The sequence below is a fragment of the Misgurnus anguillicaudatus genome, chromosome 10, assembly GCF_027580225.2.
Source record: "Misgurnus anguillicaudatus chromosome 10, ASM2758022v2, whole genome shotgun sequence".
Classification (NCBI taxonomy): Eukaryota; Metazoa; Chordata; class Actinopteri; order Cypriniformes; family Cobitidae; genus Misgurnus; species Misgurnus anguillicaudatus.
Window position 1 is genome coordinate 8,997,068 of NC_073346.2, and position 23,823 is coordinate 9,020,890.

The 23,823-nt window shown below is 38.1% G+C and overlaps 2 protein-coding genes across 2 annotated transcripts in view; one reads left to right on the forward strand and one right to left on the reverse strand.

Annotated features, from left to right (window-relative positions):
- Nucleotides 1–23,823, forward strand: part of LOC129447847 (lysophosphatidylcholine acyltransferase 1) — a 64,658-nt gene that overhangs the window by 19,946 nt on the left and 20,889 nt on the right. Inside the window, exons 2-5 of the mRNA XM_055209765.2 lie at nt 3,096–3,235; nt 5,094–5,308; nt 20,319–20,431; nt 20,730–20,790. Of these exons, the coding sequence (XP_055065740.2) occupies nt 3,096–3,235; nt 5,094–5,308; nt 20,319–20,431; nt 20,730–20,790 (529 nt within the window). The remainder of the gene's footprint in view (nt 1–3,095; nt 3,236–5,093; nt 5,309–20,318; nt 20,432–20,729; nt 20,791–23,823) is intronic.
- Nucleotides 13,089–16,487, reverse strand: LOC141367178 (E3 SUMO-protein ligase ZBED1-like). The gene is made up of 2 exons (XM_073871761.1): nt 15,240–16,487; nt 13,089–14,172 (listed from the first exon to the last, which is right to left on the reverse strand). Exons 1-2 carry the CDS (start codon nt 16,485–16,487, stop codon nt 13,615–13,617), a joined length of 1,806 nt encoding a protein of 601 aa, XP_073727862.1. The 3' UTR covers nt 13,089–13,614.

Genomic DNA, 23,823 nt, shown 5'->3' on the forward strand with positions numbered 1-23,823 from the left:
AACGTGCAAGAACTTCTTTTCAACATTGAGATTTGACAAGTTTTCATGTTGCTCTATTCTATACAGATTTAGAAAATGAGTAAGCTTAAATGATGACATAACATACATTTTAAAATATTCCCTTAAGAACCTCACAGCTGGCTAAGTTAATGTAGGACAGGATTGTTGCTTGTAGTGTTTCCTGCACGAACCAGCAGAATGGTTCTTCAATCGTTTGATTCATTCCTGTGCTCTTTCATGGACAGCAGTGTATTTTTAGAAGTGCTCATTTCACGCTTCTGCTTGCTGATATGGGATTTGGCAGCCTGTTGGTCTGTGATCAACTGTATTAAATCGGCTCGGTGGAAACTATCAAGGCATTCTGAACCTCTTCCAGACCACATAGTGCCAGTGTTGTTAATTGGTCACTTTAAAAGCTATCAGTGTGCAAATACAGCCTAGTGCTGATAGGAACACCGCAACTATTGACACAAGATATCCTCTGTACCCATTACGGTAGTCTATAGATAAGATATTGTATTATATAGTGATAACGTTTTTTTTTTCAAGATCCTAGTCTCAGGGGACTGAATTCTCTGTTTCTTACTCTAAAATGTCTTTTCTAGACATCATATTAAAGGCGGAGTCCACGATGTTTGAAAAACGCGTTGGAAAAGGAGACGGGCCGACTACCAAAACACACTTATAGCCAATCAAATCAAATCAATTGCCTGGTTGCGTATGTGTGGGGCGGGTCTATTAACAGAAAGTCCAGATTCTATTGGGGTAGGGGCGTGTTTGTTTGGGTGATTTCAAATATCAACATTGGCTTTCAAACATCGTGGACTCCGCCTTTAAGTGAACTAGCAATATGCTAATTTATTTGACAGGCCAGTTAATCAAATATCTTAGAGTTATTGACATAGCCAATAAAGTGTCTGTTTAACAAACGTTTGTTTGCATTTTCTCGTTTCCTTGTGTCAGTTACTAAAAAGTAGTGTTTCATTTACTAGAAATTAAAGTTGCAATCTGTGACTTTTTAAAAAAAAATTCTGAGCAAGAACGTAAATAACCAGTATTGAAAACTGTATCCTTATCACCTATATTTACAACTAGGAATGCATCGGAATTTTAGCCGCCGAAAATGTTTTTCCAAAAATGGCATTATCAACTTCACATTATTTAAAAAAGCTGTTAAAATGTAATTTGTTGCATATAACAAAATTAACATTATTTAGTTTTGTTTTATTTTTATTCAATTTTGTCGTGTTGCTTTCAAAAAAGTTTTTGTTGTTGATTATTTTATTAAAAAGGTGATTATTTATTGATTTGTAGTAATTTGTTTGTAGTCATATCATACAGTTATTTTAAACCTTTTTTTAACTCTTTCACCGCCAGCGTTTTTTAAAAAAGTTGCCAGCAGCGCCAGCGTTTTTCATGATTTTCACAAAAGTTTAATGCCTTCCAGAAAATGTTCTTCTCCAAATATATAAACATACAATATACCAAATGAAAGAACAGACCCTCTGCTTTCAAACAAAATAACCGTTTCATCCTACCTTTAGTAGTTCTTTTGTAATCAGCTTTTGAATATGGGTAGGTTTCTGCAAAAACCTTTTCTCTTGATTGACGAGATATCTTGTCAGTGGCGGGGAAAGAGTTAATTATTTTTCAAGTCTTTTTTTCCGGTGCATCCAGAATTTTCTGTATCCGTTTTGGCCTAGAATTTTCATTTCAGTTCATCATATTAGCTTATGATAACGATTTGTAAATTGAACTGTCAACTTGGATTTAGCAAGAATTGCCGTTTTTGACTATGTAAAGTAGAGCTGCAACCAACGACTATTTCTTCTGTCGACCAATCTAACAATTATTTTTTATTATTAATATAGTGTTCTTTTTTGATTAGCTATTTAATCTGTTGGATAATCTGTTTTTCTACTCTCTGTCTGATCTGACAGTCATTGTTTGTTTTATTGTATTTTAACACAACTGAATGCTATTTTCACATATTATCTGTTCTGTTGTCAGACATAAAGACTATTAAAATTGTCTTAAAAAATAAAAAAATTGTCATTACACAGAGTTACTACAGAAGGCATGCGCGGGCATAGGAGAAAGAGAGCTCGCGCACAAGCACACAGAGAACCAGTGTGTGTGGGAAAACACTGCTAACCTTGCATGATAAACTCGAATCAGTCGTCTTCTCTGTCAGTAACACGTGAAAATGCAAGTACACAGAGGAATCCGCATGGAAAACACAGCCAACTTTTAATTCTTTCACTCAGTGTCATGTATGAGAGGCGCTGTCGAGGGACTTCACGCAGAGAGAGAGAGAGCACGCGCTCACAAGAGAGGCACCACCGAGCGCTCACAACAATAAATGAAGCTGTTTTAAATGAAAATAAAAATGTAAATGTTGCGGCCATTGTTGATTTTGTGACGCACACAAACAAATCAATGTATGGGAAACACTGCCAGGAGCAGAAGCCGCCATTACGCGAGATGAATGTAAACAGCGTGACGCGTCGACGCATTTTACGCATTTCAACGTATTTTCATAGAAGAAGTAATCGATGACGTCGGCGCGTCGTTGCAGCACTAATGTAAAGTAGCCTGCAATTTTATGTTTTAAACAGACATGGCAATAGAAAGTCAAAATGTACAACCTGTGGCTATAGTTTATAATTTATTAAATTGAATTGTTGATTTTTATTATAAACAACCATGCATAATGTGTAAATACAATATTTCCAACATGACTTATTGTCTTGTGTCAGTAGACCAAAACAAGTCGTTATTGTAAATCATTTTTGGTATATAAAAATGTTATTTTGTCATGATACAATTTATTTTCATCACCCTTTAAAGGGACATTCCACTTTTTTTGGAAAATATTTTCCAGGTCCCCTAGAGTTAAACATTTGATTCTTACCATTTTGAAATCCATTCAGCTGATCTCCGGGTCTGGCGGTACTACTTTTAGCATAGCTTAACTCTAGGGAAGCTGAAAAATTGGCATATTTTCAAAAAAAGTGGAGTGTCCCTTTAAAAAGCCTGACTGATTGCTGTTTGAAAACAATATTTAATCAGTAAAATCTTGTAATTTTTTGCAGATTGGTTTGATGACTGTTACGCTATGTCCCATCCGGCTCTTGCTAGCTGCATTCATGATGCTGTTGGCCTGGCCGTTCGCCTTCATCGCTACCGTGGGTCGCTCAGAGTCTGCGGTGGAGCCACAGTGCTTATGGAGAAAGTAAGATTTTCTCTTCCTCTATTTAAACACACATTAATATTAATCCCCTGGATGATTTCGTTCAGCAGAAACAGAAAACTGGGACATGAAAACAGCTCTAAGTGCCAATAAAAAATATACTGCACTAAACAAATAGTTTAGGAATAGGAAAACAGAATAGACAAATGGCAGCCTTCCATATTTACTAATTGAAGACGAACTTGTTTCACTTTACTCTTTACCATCTTGTGGTGCTACAGGGGTGTTTGGTTTTTGATGCCTTTGAGTTTACATTGATCCACTGATACATTAATCAGGAATGCGATGGGTGTATCAGTCGTATGGGCGTATTGAACTAAAATCAATATGCCTAACTGCACTGTTGGAAATTTGTATAGGTTCTTAAACAAAACCAGTATAATTAATGAAAAGAAACAAAAGTGGATAATTGTTAACATCTTTCTTTGCACTACTACTTAGTTGTGTTGTACTTCAATTAAGTCTGCACCTTTGAACATACAACACAGTGTAGTCTAACTTGAAAAAGAATTTGTGAATAAGAGAAATTGAATTGCCAAATAAGCTAGAAGATTATGACATTTTAATATACAATTTGTTAGTGTTCAACTGAACAAAGGAAGTAAATTGAGATATTTTTAATGAACTTCCTATAATGAGAATCCAGAACCATTATGACTTTCATGCCTAATTGACACAATACTTTCATTTTCAGGGCTATCAACCTACAAATGACTTGCTTTTAGCTAAGCAAAGGACATTCATCTGGGACAAATGTTTTCTATCAGTTATATTAACATCTAGTTTTACATGAAATGACTCATAGGTGGATATAGTGATTCAGCTGGATGTCATTGGTTGTATTATGCAGTAAGCGTGATGTGACTTTTACTAGATAGATGACGGGCACATTAATCTAATGACATACACTCATAATACGCACATGCTGCCATTTTTCCAATGGCTTATTCAAGACCCCTTTGGGAAACATACCCTGTTTATAGGGAGCCTCTAATTAAACACTTTTTAATAGCTATGCAGATTAAGTCCGGTAATGTTAGTAACTAATAATAACCTCATTTGATCCCGAATTAATGAAGCAGTTGGTTTTTTTTCGCTTTGGGATAGCAACTCTTGCCTGAAACTTGAGCACAAATGGACAGATTACAGTCCCACAGACACTTGTACAATTAGTATCACTTATCATATGAAAAATATAGTACGCATACTTGCTTAAGTAACTGTGAATGTAAAAGTCAGACTGTAGGCTTGCAGTAATTGCAATAATACCATATCCTGTATTACAAGCTCATGTTCGAAGAAGAGTCCATGCCGCACGCATTCAGGGCTGAGCAAAAGTCCAACATCCAGGTGCGTGTGAGAGGGATTCCGTGCACTTTACAAACTTTCTCGTGCAACGTGAAGCCCACTAACCCTATTATGTGAGGAAAAGCACGCAATGCACACGCAATCGGCTAAACCCTAGTGGGCAAGCAATTAATTGCATACAAACTAAGTGTTTGAATAATATGTGTGTGTGTATTGTGTGTAATTGTCGCAGTGGATATGTCCGCGATAATTAATGCAAAATTGCCCCGATTGTCAGTGAACTATGGCTCTGTGTAGTAAATGCCGCTCCATCTTAAAACAGCTGATGGCGATTTACTACTGATCAAGGAACCGGCATTACTGACAAGAGGCGTGACAATCACATGTGATTTATCGTACAGCCCTAGTCCAGTTAAATGGATTTTACTAGCAGCTCAACTAAGCTCAGAGGACTTCTTTCACACTAAAAAAATGTGTTGTCTACAAACAACAGAAGAACGTTAACTGATCTCTAACCACCTTTCTTCTGCAGGGTAGTGGACGTGGTGTTGAGGACCATCATGCGGGTCATGTGGTTTGCAGGTGGATTTCACTGGATCAGCATTAAAGGCAGACAGGCTCTGCCAGCAGAGGCCCCCATTCTCACCCTCGCCCCACACTCATCATATTTCGACGCCATGCCCGTCACCATGACAATGGCATCCATAGTAATGAAAGCTGAAAGCAAAGACATTCCTGTCTGGGGAAGTAAGTTTTCTTTTATTTTAATTTGTTGTTGATGATAGATCGTTTTGTTTTTTCGTTGGTTATTATTCAATTTATTATTTTATTATGTCTCGCTTTTTTGGTTGTTATCATGGTAGTCATTATAAACAGAATCTGACCCTAATTAATTTTAGTATGATCTGCTTTGGCCCCAGAGATGTTGGGTTTAGTAGGTCGGGTGCGATAAATCGCAATACACACTTATAATACATGTCTGATATCGATTCTGAATCGCAAAGGTGATATCATGCACAGCTCTTTTATGTACTACAGCTCTTTGATCAGTAGGAAGTCCTTATCAATCTATAATCACTGTGAGTTTAGTCGTTTATAACAGCATTTAAAAAAACCTCGTCAAACATAATCATTATACATATACTTTAATATCATCAAATTAAATTTAAAGGTTTAAAGAACAGCAATCTGGTTATAGTTGGGATGTAACGATTCAACTGTGTGTCCCATTAAAAATGCCTGTCTGAAATCGATTCTGAATCGAAAGGCTGCGATTCTTTGTTTAATGCACAGCTTGTGCGTATACTACGGCATTTGGTCAGTAGGAAGTCCTTATCAATCTAAAATCATAACAAGTTTGAGTCGTTTACAACGTGCATTTAAAAAAGCAACACTCGTTAAACAAAATCATTTAAAATATTCTTTATTATCATGAAAATACCTGAAACAATTTGAAGAACAGTGATATAAATATTCCTGTAGACATTTTCTGTAATAGCAATTGTAATGCTACTTGTTCTGTGGCACAAAGGGAGTTTCTGCACGGGAGCGCCCCCTGGCATTCGGATGTGCCTGGATTTCATCGTAATTCATTTAAATTCATTCATTGAGAAAACGCGCATTTGCACGGTCAATCGTTACACCCCTAGCTTATAGGCACTTGTGTAAATGGTACTACTTCTGCTGTGCACATTGACTTTCTGCACGAGAGCGCCCTCTGGCTTTTGGATGTAGCGACATTTCACAGTAATTCATTAGTTATGTTTACATGCAACCAAATAATCCGTTTGTAAATGTATTGCTGGCTCAGATTGAAAAGCCTTCATGTAAACACCTTAATCAATACGACTGAGGTCGATTGGGGGCTAATTTCGATAATTTCGAAAGGATTGGTGTTGTCTGAACTGTGATTTGTTCATTATGGGAAAAGCATGAACTCGACGAGAGGTGTTGTGCACTGCGTTTCCAAGTCCCCTGCTTTTTCTCGAGTTCTGATTTAGGCAATTTTTTAAGTTATATTTTGGCCAGTTTTTGCCTTTATTTAAGAGTGAGTTTAAGTAGAGGACAGGAAAGTACAGGAAGCAGAGAGGGATATGGGATCGGAAAATGACCACAAGCCATCGGCTCCGACTTGGCTACTTTTAAACGGTTTCCGCAAGTTGATTTTTTTCAGTTAAAGATGAAAGGATTTGTTAGTCATTGTGATGCTTTTAGGCTAGTTTTGAATGTCTATTGTAGAGCCCGACCAATAAAGGATTTTGAAGGCCGATACCGATACAAATGTTTGTTGGTTTTAAAATCTGATATTCCGATATATCTGCCGATTTTTTTTTCTCCCAGAAACGCGCAACAAAACATTAACAGATTTCCCTAACATTAATTATTTGTAGTTATTTATGGGTTTTAATTAAAATAATCTGATAATGCATTTTAAAAAGAAACTTGTTTCTTTTTATTGTCTCGTGACCAACTCACCATGAACTCGCGTAACCGTTGTTCTCTCTGCCCAACTCTGGCTGGATCAGCAGGTTGCAGGATTGTAGCATTATACACGAGTGTTGCCAACAGGGAGGTTGTAGAGTGCCCTCTGGTGGATAAACTATACAACGGGAACACTCATGACATGGTTGAAGGCTGTTTCATCCGTTTTTTTAAATATTAATTTATCGGCCATTATGAATGGCGATACCGATAGTTTGGAAAATGCCTAATATCAGCCGATAATATCGGCCTGATATATCGGTCGGGCTCTATTGGTATGGTTTTTCTACATGAATCTGGCAACCCTGGCTGTGCGCTTGCGCAGACGTTTGATTCGGATTGAATGTCCATGTAAATGAACATTTTAATCAGATTGCAATGTTTAGGGTGCATGTAAACTCCACTGTCGTAACCTGCAATCGCATTAAGTTCAGTTGGATTGACAACATTTTGTGCATTTATACATAGCCAATGAGAACAATGGCAAGCATAAGGGCACGATTTGTCCCAGTCCTAAGGTTTAGAGATACAAATGTATTATTGCTTTTTCCAAAAAAATCATACGTTTTTTTGAACGATTACATTGTATCAAAAATTTCCACCTTGTTAAATTTTCTCATGAGGTCAGGTTGTCTGTATCGTTGCTTGGATGTTAAAACTAGATTGAAATTACAGCATAAAAGTTTGTTTGTTTGTTGCTGCCAAATGTTTGATTAAAATGTTTAAAAGCAGAAAATCTGTACACAATTAATAACGATTTGGTTCTAGATTTAACCATGAAACTCTGTGGAGTTTATTGGCTTGTTTTGACATTTTTAAAAGACTATAAACAGTAACCTGTGCATGAATCATTTCAGTAGTGTTATCGTCTTATCTGTACGGATTGTAAATCGATAGTTAGTCAGCAGGCCGGTTCTCTAATGACATTAGGGGCCGGTGCTGAAGTCCCAGAAGACAAATAAAGAAAGATCTGAGCTGTCACTGATGGATTGCATCTGGGTTGCACCACTGTGAACGGCATAATCCCTACTGAACGGGTGTCTTTACTCTTCTAAAATTCATCCAATTATGCCACAAATGCTTGCAAATGTACTCGCTCACTGCAGGGTTCCCTGGGAAGAAGACATTTAGAAATAATTCTAGTTTTTTCTTTGTTGTATTTAAGCAGCTGTGCTAAATACAGTTTATTAACTTGCTGACAGGCAGTAGGATGTGTGCTTCCCTGAGAGCACAAACTTGAAGAACAAGAACTAAAACTGTGCTTGTAATTCTTGTCGGTTGCAGCTATTTCAGTCTGACTAGAAGTTGCTGACCATGTGCTATATCTCTTAACAGTGTGTAGTTTTGACACACTGACCCGCTTGATGCTCATGGCTCACAAAAATGGCAACAGCAATCATTTAATTGGCTGGTCATTAGACTGTTTCCAGGATTCAAGGTAAACCGGTTATTATCTGTCTGCTGAGAAGCTGTTTACAAAGGCCATGTGCATAGCACAACCTTTCGCACATGACAACCACAATTACTTGAGTTCCTGTCTATGTGTGGATTTAACAAAGGAGTTGCACCCAAAACACGTGACGGTTGATAAAGTAAAAGTTACACTTTCTAGCATGACTATCAGCAAGGAACGTGTATGCCAGCAGTTGTAAAGGACTCGTTTGACTAAACAAACAATAACGCGGCTCAAGCACTCAGGATATTTTCTACTGGCCCAGAAGTTCTGGCAAAAAGTAAAATATAGGAACAAACAATCAAATTTTGAGCAGAAAGTACAGACAGCAGCAGGTTTCTTTGGGCCGCTGTCACTTTAAAACACGTTTTATTACTGAACTGTTCACATTTATGTTCACACTTAAGACATAACTGACTATAGCTAGGTTTCCATCACACTCATTTTATGGGTTTTTTGAAATATCGCATAAGAAACGAGTGATGGATAATTTTGAATAAAAATCCCTTATTTTCAAAAAAAGTTTTTATGCTTGCTTGAGGTGGTTTTTAACTTGTGCGAAAAAGAGTAAATGCGAATAATGGGGGATAGAAATGCATCTGCCAAATAAATTATGACGTAGCGAAGTTGATGTTGTCTTTTCCCTTATTTGAGGCTCTGCATCGTCGCAATGCCCTTGCATCTAAATTCTGCATTTCTTTTTGCATTCAGTTTGGCAATTACAAACGGCACTGCTAATAAATGAATAACTTGCCAAATTGTAACTAATTACAGTCCTGTCTCCATTTTGTAAGCATGCCTTGTTTTATTTACTGTTGGTTACCAACAACATTCGCTCGAACAACTTGGATGGAAACTCAAATTTGTTGCATTGGTTTGTTTTTCCTTTTTTTTTGCGAATTTTAAAAAGATTATGTTTATAAGAATATTAATGCGTAAATATGTCCGTTCAAGCACAAGAAACGTGTATTCTCGTTGTATGTATTTCAACATACTAGCTAGTCGACATAACATGCAGCTATCGATTCTTTTTGTAATCGATTAATCTAGCACTTAATCAATCAATTAATCGATTAATCGGATGAAAAAGTTGTGTGTTTTTAAACAACCAAAACAAATAAAGCATAACGAAAATGATGTGGCTGTTAAATGATCAAGCATTTGGCCAGTGGCAACAATTAAGCAATTACATTTATTAATATGCACAACTGATGTCAGGGCTAGATTACAGCATGAAACCTAAGTAAATATCTGGTTTATGTACATTTCTACACCTGCAGAATTTACCATTAGGCTACTAACAAATAATATATCATTTCTGGGGTGAGCCTATTTGCTATGGTAACAACCTGTGTGTGTGTGTTTGTGTGTGTGCACGTGTGCTGTGCGTGAGGAAGAGTGACTCTCCAGTCAGACCAGATGCTTCATTGCAGTTTGGTACGGCAGAAATGCATACACTCATTTTCAATAAAACGTGCAAGTCGCGCAACTGCTGCTCATTAAACTCGTGAGCATTTTTCCCGCTTTATTGGCCTTAAATACATATATGCGTCAAAATTCCCGTCTTTGCAAGCATCTTCATAAACACGACAATTTAGGGCTTAAGAGAAAGTGAACAGCTAAAAGAGAAAGCGCATGTGTAACAGTATATTGGGCCCGGTCTTAAAGGGGAAGAGCTTGAGTTTTGTTTGTTTTTATCTTCTTTACCGTGATACATATTGTTATCATGATATAAAATGAATCCTATCGTGATAGAAGATTTTGGTCATATCACGCACCCCTATGTGTGTGAAGGGGTTCTTTTTTTAGGCTATACTATCTTGCAATTGAACGTAAATATGTTTACTACTTAAAAACATCAAAGCTAAACATCATATCTAGTCAAACCACATAACGACATCGCTACAAATACAGTATGGGATTAAAATCAGCGAACACCAATAGGCTACGTTTCCCTGTTTCAGTGACGCTTGGTGAAACAGCAGTGGATGTTTTCGGTTTAGATGCTAAATGTAATGTAATGATAAGATGATACCAAACTTTAATTCTCTGCCGTTTATGGACATCTCCGCCATTCCAAATCTATCACGCGCTATGGTGTGCTTCCTGAATATTCAACAACGCTTCGTGTAAATCAGATCTCTGGGCGTGTAGTTTGCGTCATAGGAATTTAACTAAATCGAGTAACTCGATGAATCGTTTCAGCCCCTAATACTAGCCTTGAAATGTGGATTTCTGGGTGCATGCTTTAGATCAGAGGTCCCCAACCACCGGGTCGCGACCCAGTACTGGGTCGTGGACAAGTTGCCACCGGGTCGCAAGAACATCCCGAAAAAAAATTTGTATAATAGCCACGTAATAGCTTAATCGGGTATTTTGTCCTTTAAGAGCCGACTACAAATAACATCGATCATTTCCACTTTTGAACAGGAGCCGTGCTCTCTCTCTTTTTCTCCGCCTCTCTCTCTCTCTCTACCAGTGCATCAGCGATCACATTGCTGTCATTAGAGTTTGAGCATACAGTACTTCTAAAACACAATCGATCAAAGAATTGCGGAGGTATGACTTTATGAATCATTTGCAAATGTACGTCGCAATGATGTACATATGCGGAGACGTTCAACTGTGTGACAGCGCAAATGACTGAAAAGTAATTATTTTATTCTTCTTTAAAACAACTTCAGAATTATCCATCGATCGTAGCACCATGATCAAAATAAACGATTAAGCTAATAATATTTGAACAGCTACACTTTAAACGTAGGTTTGAAAGGAACCTAAACTTGTCAATCATCATTAATCATGGTCGTGAGTCTCCGTGCCTCTGCGCCCAGCCGAAATTCTTCTGGCATCTCTCCTCCTTCACTGCATTTTTCTTCTCTTCTGTTACTTGGAATTGGGTCTCGAGCCCGACCAAGATTCGAGCTGCCTTCGAGAACAGCAAGCCAAGTTCGTTTAGGTTCCATTAATTAGTAAGACTAAATGGGCAGGCAAACTAGTAAAAACAATGAAAGTAAAAAACAATCCGCCAAAATATGGTTTTACACGTCTATAGAAAATATACTCTAACCTAAGTAAAGCAATTATTAATTTTCCTAATGCATGGTTGTTATCTTTACTTCCGTTTAAAACGTACATTTCGAAAAGGAGGATTTTCAGCACGTTTGAACAGCAACTCAGCGACCCCAACCCCGGTCCGCGAATATTTTTTTAAAGCTGAAACCGGTCCGTGGTGAAAAAAAGGTTGGGGACCCCTGCTTTAGATAGTCGGACACACAACTTCTTAAACATCTTATAAGTAATGCATTGAGATGTTTTTTGCGTCTTGTTGCACTTTTATGTTCAAATCGGCAAAGCCTAAAAACATTTGCAAATGACAAACTTGCATGACGATGCATGCTGTGGCCGGTCTGGTATATGACAGAATTGTCCCGAACATCCCTCATGCTCGCCCTGGGCCATTGGGCACTCCTTATTGTTGAACCCTGATTGACAACTTTACCGCCCTGCAATTGATAGTAAACCACAGTCACTTGTAGTTGCAGTTGTCACATAAATACTAAACAAAACCTCTTGTCGGTCACTTTATATTTTGATAAGTGTATATATCCTGTCTAAGTGAGCCGTTTCTTAAGAGGATGTGACACAAGACCTGCTTTATGTCTCATGCAGTTTGTTTGCAATGGGAATTTGAATAAAATGAAATACAGAAGAAAATGCATGTTAATTTTCAACTTGTCACATAGCCTTTTTTTCTGAACGTGAGAGGAAATCATTTAAAGCTCACATAACACACTCTGTTTCTGCTTATCTCATGTTAATCTTGAGTATCTATAAAGTAGTATTACATCCTTCATATGTCCAAAGAGCATTTAGTTTTATCAGATTTATAAAAGACAGATCAGCTTTACCAATAGTTTCCGGAAAAACACGAGATCTTTGAGACGTACCATGGGAGGAGTGAGTCACATGCAACACACACAAAACATTATTCCACTATCTCTGGATAACTTATAATGTAAATGACACAAACATGTAGTGAATCATATACACTTACGCGCCAATTGCCAACAAAACACAAACATTTGATGCAGTTTTACTTGGCGCCTGTGACTCGGTTGGGACTGTCCCATTTCAACGAAATCCAGCATTAAATAAACACACGCACAACTCCGCTACTACCCCGGATATTGTCATAATGCTGGGTTCTTTGGGAAGCTGAACAAGCTTAAATTTCCCTCACAAACAACAACACACTTCTTTGGTGATGTTGATTTCATGTCAGCTTTTAGTTGGTATGTGCGTGCCCATATAAGGACTTTCACTGTACTTCCATCACTGAAATTGCCCATAAAAGAAATAAAGCAAGATTGTTAAATCTTTCATGTATGAAAACTTCCCGAAACTTCCCGTGGATTCGGCACATAAATACTACGTCATTCGTTCAACTACTTTTTTGACACTTTGCTTATGTATAGCATAGGGCTGTCACTTTTCGTTCAAAAATCGATTGCACAATCGTTCGGACCAACCAAAAAACGTTTCGAAAACGAAAATAGGCAATCGATTTTAACCAAATATGTACTAGGGATGGGCATTCGATTAAGTTTTCATAGTCGATCGTCGGGAGAATTAACGATCGACTATCGATTAATCATTAATAATATTTTTATAATAAAAATAATTATTTAACTTTTATAATTCAAAAATGTTGAATACAAAAATACAGCGTGTTTTCCTCCATGAGACCTTTATTACAAAACAACTTGTGGCAGACAGTTAAACTACATTTAGTTAGACAAACGGAACATGTGTGCGCATAAATATGCGGTGCTCTAAAGCAGCGGAACCTGCAGCTGCGAGCTGCGTTCTGAAACAGAGACCTCTTTTGTTCCAAAATAAAAATAAAAAAGAATCATGTTAAACAATAACTTAAACAATAACTTAAAAAAAACATAATACTTGGATCTGACAGGGTTTGTCAAAAACTCAAACTATCCAAGCCAATAGAAAGGATATTAGCCTTCTTAACTTTAAGCTAATTCAACAAATTAGGCTAACTTTACTTTAAGCCTCATGAAAAATAACTTTATTAACTAACATACAACTTTTGCACAGTCTACTGATTTTTGTTAAGAAAAATAAGCATGTTGACATGATCTGGTGTCAGACGCGACCGCAACCTGGTGACCGTCAGTCCAGCCGCTGAAAACACCCGCTCTGAGGGGACTGACGTTGCCGGGATGCACAGGTACCTCAGCGCTAACTTGGCCAGCGCGGGGAACCTCATTTCATTCACTTTCCACCAGTCTGTAGGTGGGCAATTCAGGGGTGGGGGAGTTTCCCTCAGAAAGCTCTGAAGTTCTGCTTCAATGCCAGCCTCGCATTGAGTGGTATACTGGTCCCCAAGGAGTTGTGCCATAGCAGACGACTGGGACTGGGAGGTCGCGACTTCAATGTTTGCGCTCCCCTCGTCCGTGGCAGATAACCCAGCATCGACTCCACCAGCCGGTTGAACAGCCGCCCTATTAGCCTCCACCGCCTCTCCCAGTTCAACCAGTTTCGCATTAGCAGCCAGTCTCTGTGTTGGTGTAAGAAAGCCCAGGTGTTTGTGACGAGGGTCCAGCATTGATGAGATCATGGGGGCGAATGACAGAAACTCATCACCAGATTCAATCTATATAAATATATGATGGGGAATCAATAATCAGAAAACATTGTGTTTTTTGTTGTTGTTTATTTTATGAATAAAATATTAAAATGAATATTTTTATGGAGTAAGAGTAACTGTTTTATTCTTCGCGGGGCTTATTGCTTAAATCTAAATAGGTAACGAATAAACGAATTCATGTGTTATAATAACGTTATATTTTTAGTGTTTATTTTATGAATAAAATAAATACCAAAATGAATCTTAGTAATAGTTTTATTCTTTGTGGGGCTTATTGCTTAAATCTAAATAGATAACGAATAAACGAATACATGTGTTACAATAACGTTATATTTTTAGTGTTTATTTTATGAATAAAATAAATACCAAAATGAATCTTTTTTTATGTAGCAAAAGTTTTATTCTTTGCGGGGCTTATTGCTTAAATCTAAATAGATAACGAATAAACGAATACATGTGTTATAATAACGTTATATTTTTAGTGTTTATTTTATGAATAAAATAAAAATACCAAAATGAAATTTTTTATGTAGCAATAGTTTTATTCTTTGAGGGGCTTATTGCTTAAATCTAAATAGATAACGAATAAACGAATACATGTGTTATAATAACGTTATATTTTTAGTGTTTATTTTATGAATAAAATAAATACCAAAATGAATCTTTTTTTATGTAGCAATAGTTTTATTCTCTGCGGGCCTTATTGCTTAAATCTAAATAGATAACGAATAAACGAATACATGTGTTATAATAACGTTATATTTTTAGTGTTTATTTTATGAATAAAATAAATACCAAAATGAATCTTTTTTTATGTAGCAATAGTTTTATTCTCTGCGGGCCTTATTGCTTAAATCTAAATAGATAAAGAATAAACGAATACATGTGTTATAATAACGTTATATTTTTAGTGTTTATTTTATGAATAAAATAAATACCAAAATGAATCTTTTTTTATGTAGCAATAGTTTTATTCTTCGCAGGGCGTATTGCTTAAATCTAAAAAGGTATCGCAGATAACAGGACATCCATGTAATGTATATGTTATGTATAATATAAAAAATTTAGCTTACATTCATTCGTTGGATTAGAGAGGAACGCACTTTTGCCTTGAATTCGGCGAGTCTGGGCCCGTCTCCTTCGCTGCGCATGAGGTGAATATTGATGAGGCCAAAGGTGACGGGATAAGTGTTGGAGATGGAGACGTCTTTCTCCGCAGACATAACCGTGGTGGCACATTTAAGTGCAGACAGCACGGGCTGTGTGTCCTCCATCAGCTGCCAGTACTCATCCTTCAACTCCAGGATCCTGGCATCTTGAAGCTTGGTGACGGTTCGGTCTGACAGCACAGCAACAACAGCCCACCGCTGCTCCACCAGCCGATCGAACATCTCGCACACAGAGTTCCACCGTGTTTTACACGACTGGGTAAGCCGGTGAGTTGCGAGGCCCATTTGCTCCTGTTTCTTTTGCAGCGCTTTGGTTGCTATAGTGCTGTGTTTAAAGTGGCTTACGAGTTTACTAGCCGCTGATATTACCCGATAAAGATACAGTGCAAATCCATCATTTATTGCCAATTGGAGGGTGTGCGCGAAGCAGGCAACGGAAATCCAGGGCACTCTGGTGGTACTGTTGGCAGCTACAATATTGGCCGCGTTGTCATGTACGCATGCAATAACTCGGCCTTTAAGTCCCCACTGATCTACAGCTTCAATCATTTTCTCGGCGAGGTGGTCAGCTGTATGCCGGCCTGGCAGGCTTTCTGTGAGGAGGACAGCCGAGTTAATTTGCCAGTCATCACTGATGAAGTGGCAGGTTATGGTGATGTAGCTCTCAGCTGTTAAAGCGGTCCAGCAGTCTGTAGTTAAAGCAACTCTCTCAGCTTTGCTCAATTCTTTAAACAGCTGCTGCTTTCGTTCTTCGTAGTGAGTTTCTACCAGTCTGGTGATGGTACGTCGTGATGGAATTTGATATGCGGGTTCCAATAAATGAATAAGTTCTTGAAAACCATTGCCCTCAACAATACTTAAGGGCAGCATATCCATCTCAATGAACTTGCCGATCGTTTGGGTAATTTTCTCTGCTCGTTGTGCATCACAGCTCCGAGTCCGTGCTAACGCCGACTTGATGCTAGGTTGAGACTGAGAGCACGATGCACCTCCATCGACATTAACCAGGGACGGATGCACTTTATTTAAGTGGTACATCATTTGAGTCGTGACCGTGTTGTACTTATACACGGCATCGCAATGTTTGCAGTGAACTGTTTCGTTTTTTAAATCAAAATGGTCCCACGCCACACTTCGCCGTGACCTCTTCATGATTATTCTTTTTAAATCTAAACGGAAGGTCACAGATAACGGAGTATGGTGTCAACTATTGCACCCTGGTGGTAAAATGTTGAACTGCTTCCACACAGTGAAATTCATTTAATTGGTTCAAGACACACACTACGCTAATCAACGCAACCTGCATTAGATAAAAAAGTATTTGATGAATCGATAACAAATTGACGTCATCGACGAAATTCTTAACGATCAATTATCGATCGTCGATTAATCATGCCCATCCCTAATGTACACTATTAATTTTAAAAGAATTAAATAGTTAAAAATATAGAGTAACAAAACTCACAAACAAGCAGAAAAAGAAAATAAAGAATTCCGAAAGTGCAGTAGGTGTGCGAAAGCTAGACAGAAAATACCCAGCAATTTTACGCACCTATAGTTTCACGCTTTCAATCGCTGCATCTAGTGTTTTGCAAAGAAAATGGAGGACAACGTCAATAAACCTGTGCAACACGAGACAGCGTCGAAATTGTGACCTTACAGGAGATGATGAGTTATGACAAGGAGCCACAGCGACCCGTTTTTGAGATGGAAGATTGGCAGTACGAAATACGCAGCTGGCAACGAAGTACCCGAGTTTCCCTGGGACATCAGTGCGGTCGGAGTGCGTCTTCTCAACAGATGGACATAGTGAATGAAAAGCGCTCTGCTCTTGACCCCTAAAATGTTGATCGACTTGTTTTCCTGACCAATAATTTGTAATGGCCCTAGTCTTTTTGCGCATTTCATTATGCCTGCCTAGTGCCGCCTAAGTGTCGGTTACGTTTAATAAAATACACAGCATGTTCTCAACTTCAAGTAAGTCTATTTAAAGTTTCATTTTTGAACAGTTGTTTGAAATGGTTCGAATCATTATTTAAAATAAATTTTGAATTGCCTAAATCATAAAAGCAGCCGGTTGAACCTGAAGTAATGTTTTTCATTTATGGCAGCAGTCCACTCTTTTAGAGAATGTTGCACTACTGTTGCTGTTTTTTATTCTGCACGAAACTTAATGACAATGAATAAGAAAATTTGCTGACTTGTGCGTTTCAGGCACTCTCTTTACATTTGTCTGTTATTTGGCGTTAAATGGAAACGTCTTTTTTAGACATGGAAAATCGATTTTACAATCGATTCAATGAACACTTATATTTTAAAAATCGAAAATGATTTTTTCACAAAAGTGACAGCCCTAGTATAGCATGAGGAATGCAACACTTAAACTGTGTTAATAAATTAGAATATATGAAATAGCTTTGACCCCCCCCCCCCCCCCCCAATGTATATCCAATTGGGTGTTTTCAGTACAACAGCATATTCCTTTTCTTTTATTTATTAAGCTTTAATGTGAGCCGTTGTATTGATTTTACCCAACTGGATATTTAGTAATTCATTTAGATTTTTGAGTGAACTTCTGATCAGCAGGGAGGTGATGAGCCGCACGTTTCAGTTTAATCTTTGTGGTGTTGAACTAATGGCAGTAATCTGTACCGCACTTCATCTAAATCATCAGTCCTTCCTCCATAAACCTCCAGAGCTCCAAAGGGTGTGTTGATGGATTGAACCCCAGGGATGGTGAGCTCATCCCAGCCTGCAGCTCTACTGAAGACTGATTCGTTGATGATGGCAGGGTTTAAGGGACAGGCAGTATTCAGCAGGGTAACAAGGCTCGACAGTGAATGTAGGGAAGTGAAAGAGGAAGAAGCATTATTAGCTTGACATCTGGATGTCTCAAAGTAAGCAAATAATAAAACAAAGATTCTCGTAGTAGTTACCAAAATAGTGCTGGTGCTCTGTGATTTGGGAACCATTTTGGTGCGTTTTTGTATCATTCGTTTCATTATCAATGTTTTTGACAAGATTTGGACACTAATAAAAATTATTCAGTGGTGTTTCACTTTAAAGGTTGGGTTTAACGGTATAACAGTTAAAGTGCCAAAATGCAAAGTGTCAAAAAAGCAGTTGAGATGGAGTATTTCTGGGCCAAACTCATACCTCCTCTTTCCTACAAGTTTCGGAAAGTTTTTTTTCCAAATGGGTATCCCTTATGCAGGACTCAACACAAAGAATTTTTTATAGGGTTCAGGTTTTCACTTGCCCTGCCAAAATGTGTACTGGCCCCAGCAAAAAAAGATTTTGGTGTTGAATATAATTGTATGCATATACATTTTATTCATTACTAATTGGCAATAAAGTTTAGTAGAAAGTTCAAAGGATTATCGGCAACCCTTTTAGACACCATGCAGCTTTTCTCATGAGCTTTGAGGGTTTGTTCACGATACTTGCTTGTTCCAACGACAAAGGCTTATGACTTGTCTGATTTACCTGGAAACTGACGGCAAACTGGAAAACATTGCATAATTTCTTTCATCGTGTTTACCCAAGTAAAAAAAGACATTTGGCCTCATAATTAGATGGTGCTGCTCCCTAAGGGGTTGTGCACACCAAAACTTTTAAGCGCGGCGGAAAACGCCTGGACAACGCCGAATGCCAGCTGTTTTTTTAGCTGAGTGGTAGCTTTCTTCAGCTGAGCGCTTTGGTACCTCTGATACGTCAGCTGTGAGACGGTTGGTTGTTGTGATACTTGTCCCGCCCCTCCTCCACTGTGATTGGACGGTCCCGTGAGAACTGACATTGACGAGCGGAGCTTTTTACCCATAGTTGAATATTTTTCAATTCTCAGCGTTCAGCGGAAGAAAACCGCTAGCTGCTGGCTAGTTTGAAAAATGCCAAGCTTCCATTGGAAACAATTGAAAACATGCGTCGGCCTCGGGCGTAAAAGTTTTGGTGTGCACCCCCCTTTAATGTCTCTTTGCTCTACCAGCTGACATAACACGCAACAGTGTCCACAACCAATAAGGTAGGAGAAACCTCATGACATTGCTGAGAAGTAAATGTTCGCAACACTTAAAATGTGTCTCGTTGGTAACATAACATAAGAATACATACAGAAAAACGGCCACAGGCAAAAAATATATATTTAGTGACTGAGAGCGAAGCACTGGCCTGATCGGGCAAGTGACAATACTGTTTACTGGCCCGAATGTCTCTCACGCTGGCCCCGGGCAGTCCTTTATGTTGAGCCCTGTTATGTAGCATGGGTAACCGTTACGTGTCATATTTCATTAATGAGCACTTCCCACAGAAAAGCACGCTTTTATGGAAACAATTGATGTAGTTTGTTTATCCAGGGTAGCAGCGGAGTTTTGCGCGTGTGTTTGTTTTTAACGCTGAATTTCGTTGAACAGTCCTAGATGGGTCATGAGTTCCCAGGCGGTAAGCGAAACTGCTTCTGTGTTATGTTGGAAATTGGTGCGTAAGTGCATAAAATGTCAACGACACGAACACGTGAATCATAAGTTATCCAAAGATGTGTTTGTGTGTGTTGCTTGCTCGTGACTCGCTCCTCCCACAGTACGCCTCGAGGACGTTGTGTTTTCCTGAAACATTGGCTAGAGCTGATCTGTCTTTTATAAATCTGATAAAACTGAAGACTCTTTGGAGATATGAAGGACTTAATTCTACTCTATAGGTACTCAAGATTAACATGAGATGAGCGAAACAGCGTGTGTTATCGTAGCTTCAAGTTGTCAGCAAATAAGCTTGCATTTGTTTTCTGTAATAGCTTTGTGTTGTGCACTGTCCTTTATGTGTCATTAAATCAGCTCATGCATTTTAAGAAGCTCATTAAGTTCTTGAGAATAAAAATAAATAACTCCACACCTTGCGAGAAGTTTTTTGTATGCACACACCAGACCAGGTGATATTTGACCTCCTACAACATAGCCTGTGATGGTAATCATATATTGTTATTTTCTCCAGCTCTGATCAAATACATCCGACCGGTGTTTGTGTCCCGATCGGACCAGGACTCCCGAAGGAAGACTGTGGAGGAGATCAAGAGAAGGGCTCATTCAGGAGGAGAGTGGCCTCAGGTACCATCACACCTTACACACGCCGAGGATCAAGGCTTATTTAGACGTGCAACATGTGCAATATTTTCCATAGAGTCAGCTGTCTTTGAAACTGTACGCCAAGCAATTTTTTAAATAAGTGAAGAGTATATGCTCATTCCTTTCGCATGAGTTCCTCTTATGGAGCCGTGTCAGTACCTTTTATAACAGCATCAGTTAAGGATTTTACACCCTGTGATGTGGTACATTAGATCGGGTAATAATTAACCATTGTGAACAGATTGGAAACTCATTAGCCTTGTAACTCTCTGCTTTCTAGATAATGATATTCCCAGAGGGGACATGCACCAATAGATCCTGCCTGATCACATTTAAACCAGGTCTGTATGTCTTCATTCACTTACTGCCTAATGTGCAATGTTTCATATTTCAAAATCAACTATTTGGCCTTAGGTTGCATAAACTGTGTTCACGTTAATGTGTTTTTTATGTAATATAACCTGGATATTGTGTTTAGACTTAATGTTTGAATTGCTGAATGGTGATATTGTAGATAAACTGGTTCTACCTTTTTGTGTGCGGCACAATGATAATGAGTTTGATTCTTGGGTAACAATTCTTTGAAAAAGCCAAATTAGCCCCCGATTTACTCACCTGAAAGCCATCCTAGATCCTTAGCCAAACACATTTAGGCACAGTTTCACAGACAATGCTTAGCTTAACACTCTCTATTTTTCATTCACTCCGCAAAGAGACTTTTGGACATACAGATATGATTTATACATCATTTAAAATGTTAAAGTGTCTAGTTTTTTTCTGTCCACTCCCAATAAAAACAGAATGTTGTGCTTTTCGCAAAATAAAGAAAATAAACATGATGCGCGTTTTGTTCTCTCTCCCTCAGTGAAGTCCTTTCTCAAACGCGTCAGAAAAATAAATTGTAACTTAACGAATACTTGTCATAGAAACAAAAGATAAATGTCTACATAATGCTTGAAATGTCAGCTTTTAAATGATGTAAGTGAGATCGAAAACATATATTGTCATTCGGTGTAAACTGTATGAGAAGGAGGAGAAGTACCGTCTCTCTCCTGTTACCTGTGTATCTGTAATGAGATGAGATCGCCTCACCCCCGCGCCATTGAAGTGAACGAGCAGAAACATCCATATGCATAACTCGTGCCTCCTGCAGTCAATGGATACGCAATTCACAATCCAGTTTCTCCATTCCTTGTTGTTTCATCCGAATGCACCAAACACGACATCTAAATCCTTATTTACTTGCGTATGTGTGTCAGTATCTCCAGACGCGAGTGTTTTCCTTGTTCTTCCGTCAAACATTTCACGCGATGGGAACACACATACACAAACACACGAGTCAGGAAACTCAACGCGCTTTTTGGTATTCTTATAAAATACGCGATTGCAAACAATACAATCCTTATTTAGTTGCGTCTAAGCGCATATCTCCGCACAGCAAGTTTATTAAACACGTGGATCACTCGCGTGTGCACACATACTGCTTTCATGATCAACACGTGAGGTAATGGCGGCGGCTGTAAACAAACATTGATAAGTTTATCACGCTTGTCCCTTGTTGTGTTTCTACTATAATGATTACAAAAACACAAATAAGAGTCCAGACAATGTTAGGCAGTTCTTTTGAGCTTTTTATTGCCCAAAAGTAAACCTCTCGCTGGCCAACCAAACACTAACCCTGTGTTCATTTTTACAATGGCCAAAACAGTACCTTTACTATGATTACTATGGTTTTTAAAGGTATACTTGTGAAATTAATAGGAAATATTTCTATATATACATACATTATATATATAATTTTTTGTTATAAATTCCCAAGTAAACCTTATCATGGTTTTACTACAGAGAAAGTTAAATTTCTGTTGAACATCCCCACAAGGCTCATTATGTGGCTCATTATGCAACTCTTTTGTCTCTCAGCTGTCAATCACTGATTATTCAGGAGCTTTCCCGCCTCTACGCATACGGCCTTTCCCAAGCAAATGTGTCTTAGAAATTGTAAATCAAAATATTGTTTTTGTGAATGAGCAGGTCGGATGATTTTCACATCATTTTAAAGAAAAAACTCTAGACTACTAGATCCTGTTTTGAAAAGTCTTGGGAAAACATGTTTCTAATGAGTTTTGTGGACTTGTATCAGTAACCTAAAAATGTAGCTTTTTCAAAAACCACGCATAAACATTTTTCTCTCAAAAATACAAACATGTACATACATGATGATCATATAATATTGTAGTCCAGTTTGTGCTGAACGCAGTGTTATGAGAATTTTGCCGTTTATATGTTTTTAAGCAACTGAAAAAAGCACAAATGTCAGTGCATGTCAAAACTTCCCCAGGGTCCTAAAAACCCCTTAGACCCCAGAGGGTTAAACCAGGAATATGCCTTAGTTAAATTAGGATATTCAGGTCACTTTTATAAAAAGCTTTGCAATGAACACAGCATTATGCAAACAATGGATATCGTTTATTCGGGGTAGCAGTGGGGTTGTGCGTGTGTGTTTGTTTAACGCTGGATTTGGTTGAAATGGGGCGGTCCCAAATGAGTCATGAGTAGCAGGAGGTAAGTAAAACTGCATCAAATGTCTGTGTTTTGTTGACATTTGGGGCGCGTAAGTGCATATATTGTAATCGGTAAAGCTGATCTGTCTTTTATTTATCTGATAAAACTAAAGATTCTTTTGGATATTTGACAGATGTAATACTACTCTATAGGTACTCAAGATTAACTTGAGATGAGCAGAAACAGTGTGTGTTATGTGAGCTTTAAGACACCTTAAACATTTATTTAAGTCCAGGACTAGCCTTAAGCCTTGTCTGTGAAACCGAGCCTAAGAGTTATATTAAATAGTGGCATGGCTCCAAGTTGGTTCTTTGGTTTCTGAGTGTCTTGTGACTTTTTATGTTTCATAATGATTCATATGACAACTAGTCACTTGACTCACGAGAACCAATAGTCATGTTTCCTTCACTATGATTTTTAGCAGTTTGAAGTATCACAACAAAAACGAGTGATGGAAACGCCACATTTTAAAATCCCTAAATTCGCAAAACAGTTTTTGATTTATGCGAGAAAAAGTAAATGTGAATAATGGGAGATGGAAACGTCTTTGCCTAATTAATTCTGACATAGCGAACATTAAACCCACAGGACTGACCATCTAGCTGTTTCCGTTGTCTTGTCTTAACCATATTTGGGGCTCGATATCGTCACATTGTCCTTGCGACCTAGAGGTCGACCGATAGTGGATTTTACCAATAACTAAGTTGGTCCCTACTTGCCGATAAGCGATTAATTGACCGAAAACAAATACTGGATAAAAAACAAACACTCAAAGTGAAACGGTGCTGAAATGTATTACAAAAGTAATAGAA

Coding starts and splice junctions, on each gene's coding strand:
- LOC141367178 (XM_073871761.1), bottom strand. CDS start 16,487: ATGAAGAGGTCACGGCGAAGTGTGGCGTGGGACCATTTTGATTTAAAA. Junction 14,173..15,239: donor CTCTAATCCAACGAATGAAT/GTAAGCTAAATT, acceptor ATATTTATATAG/ATTGAATCTGGTGATGAGTT.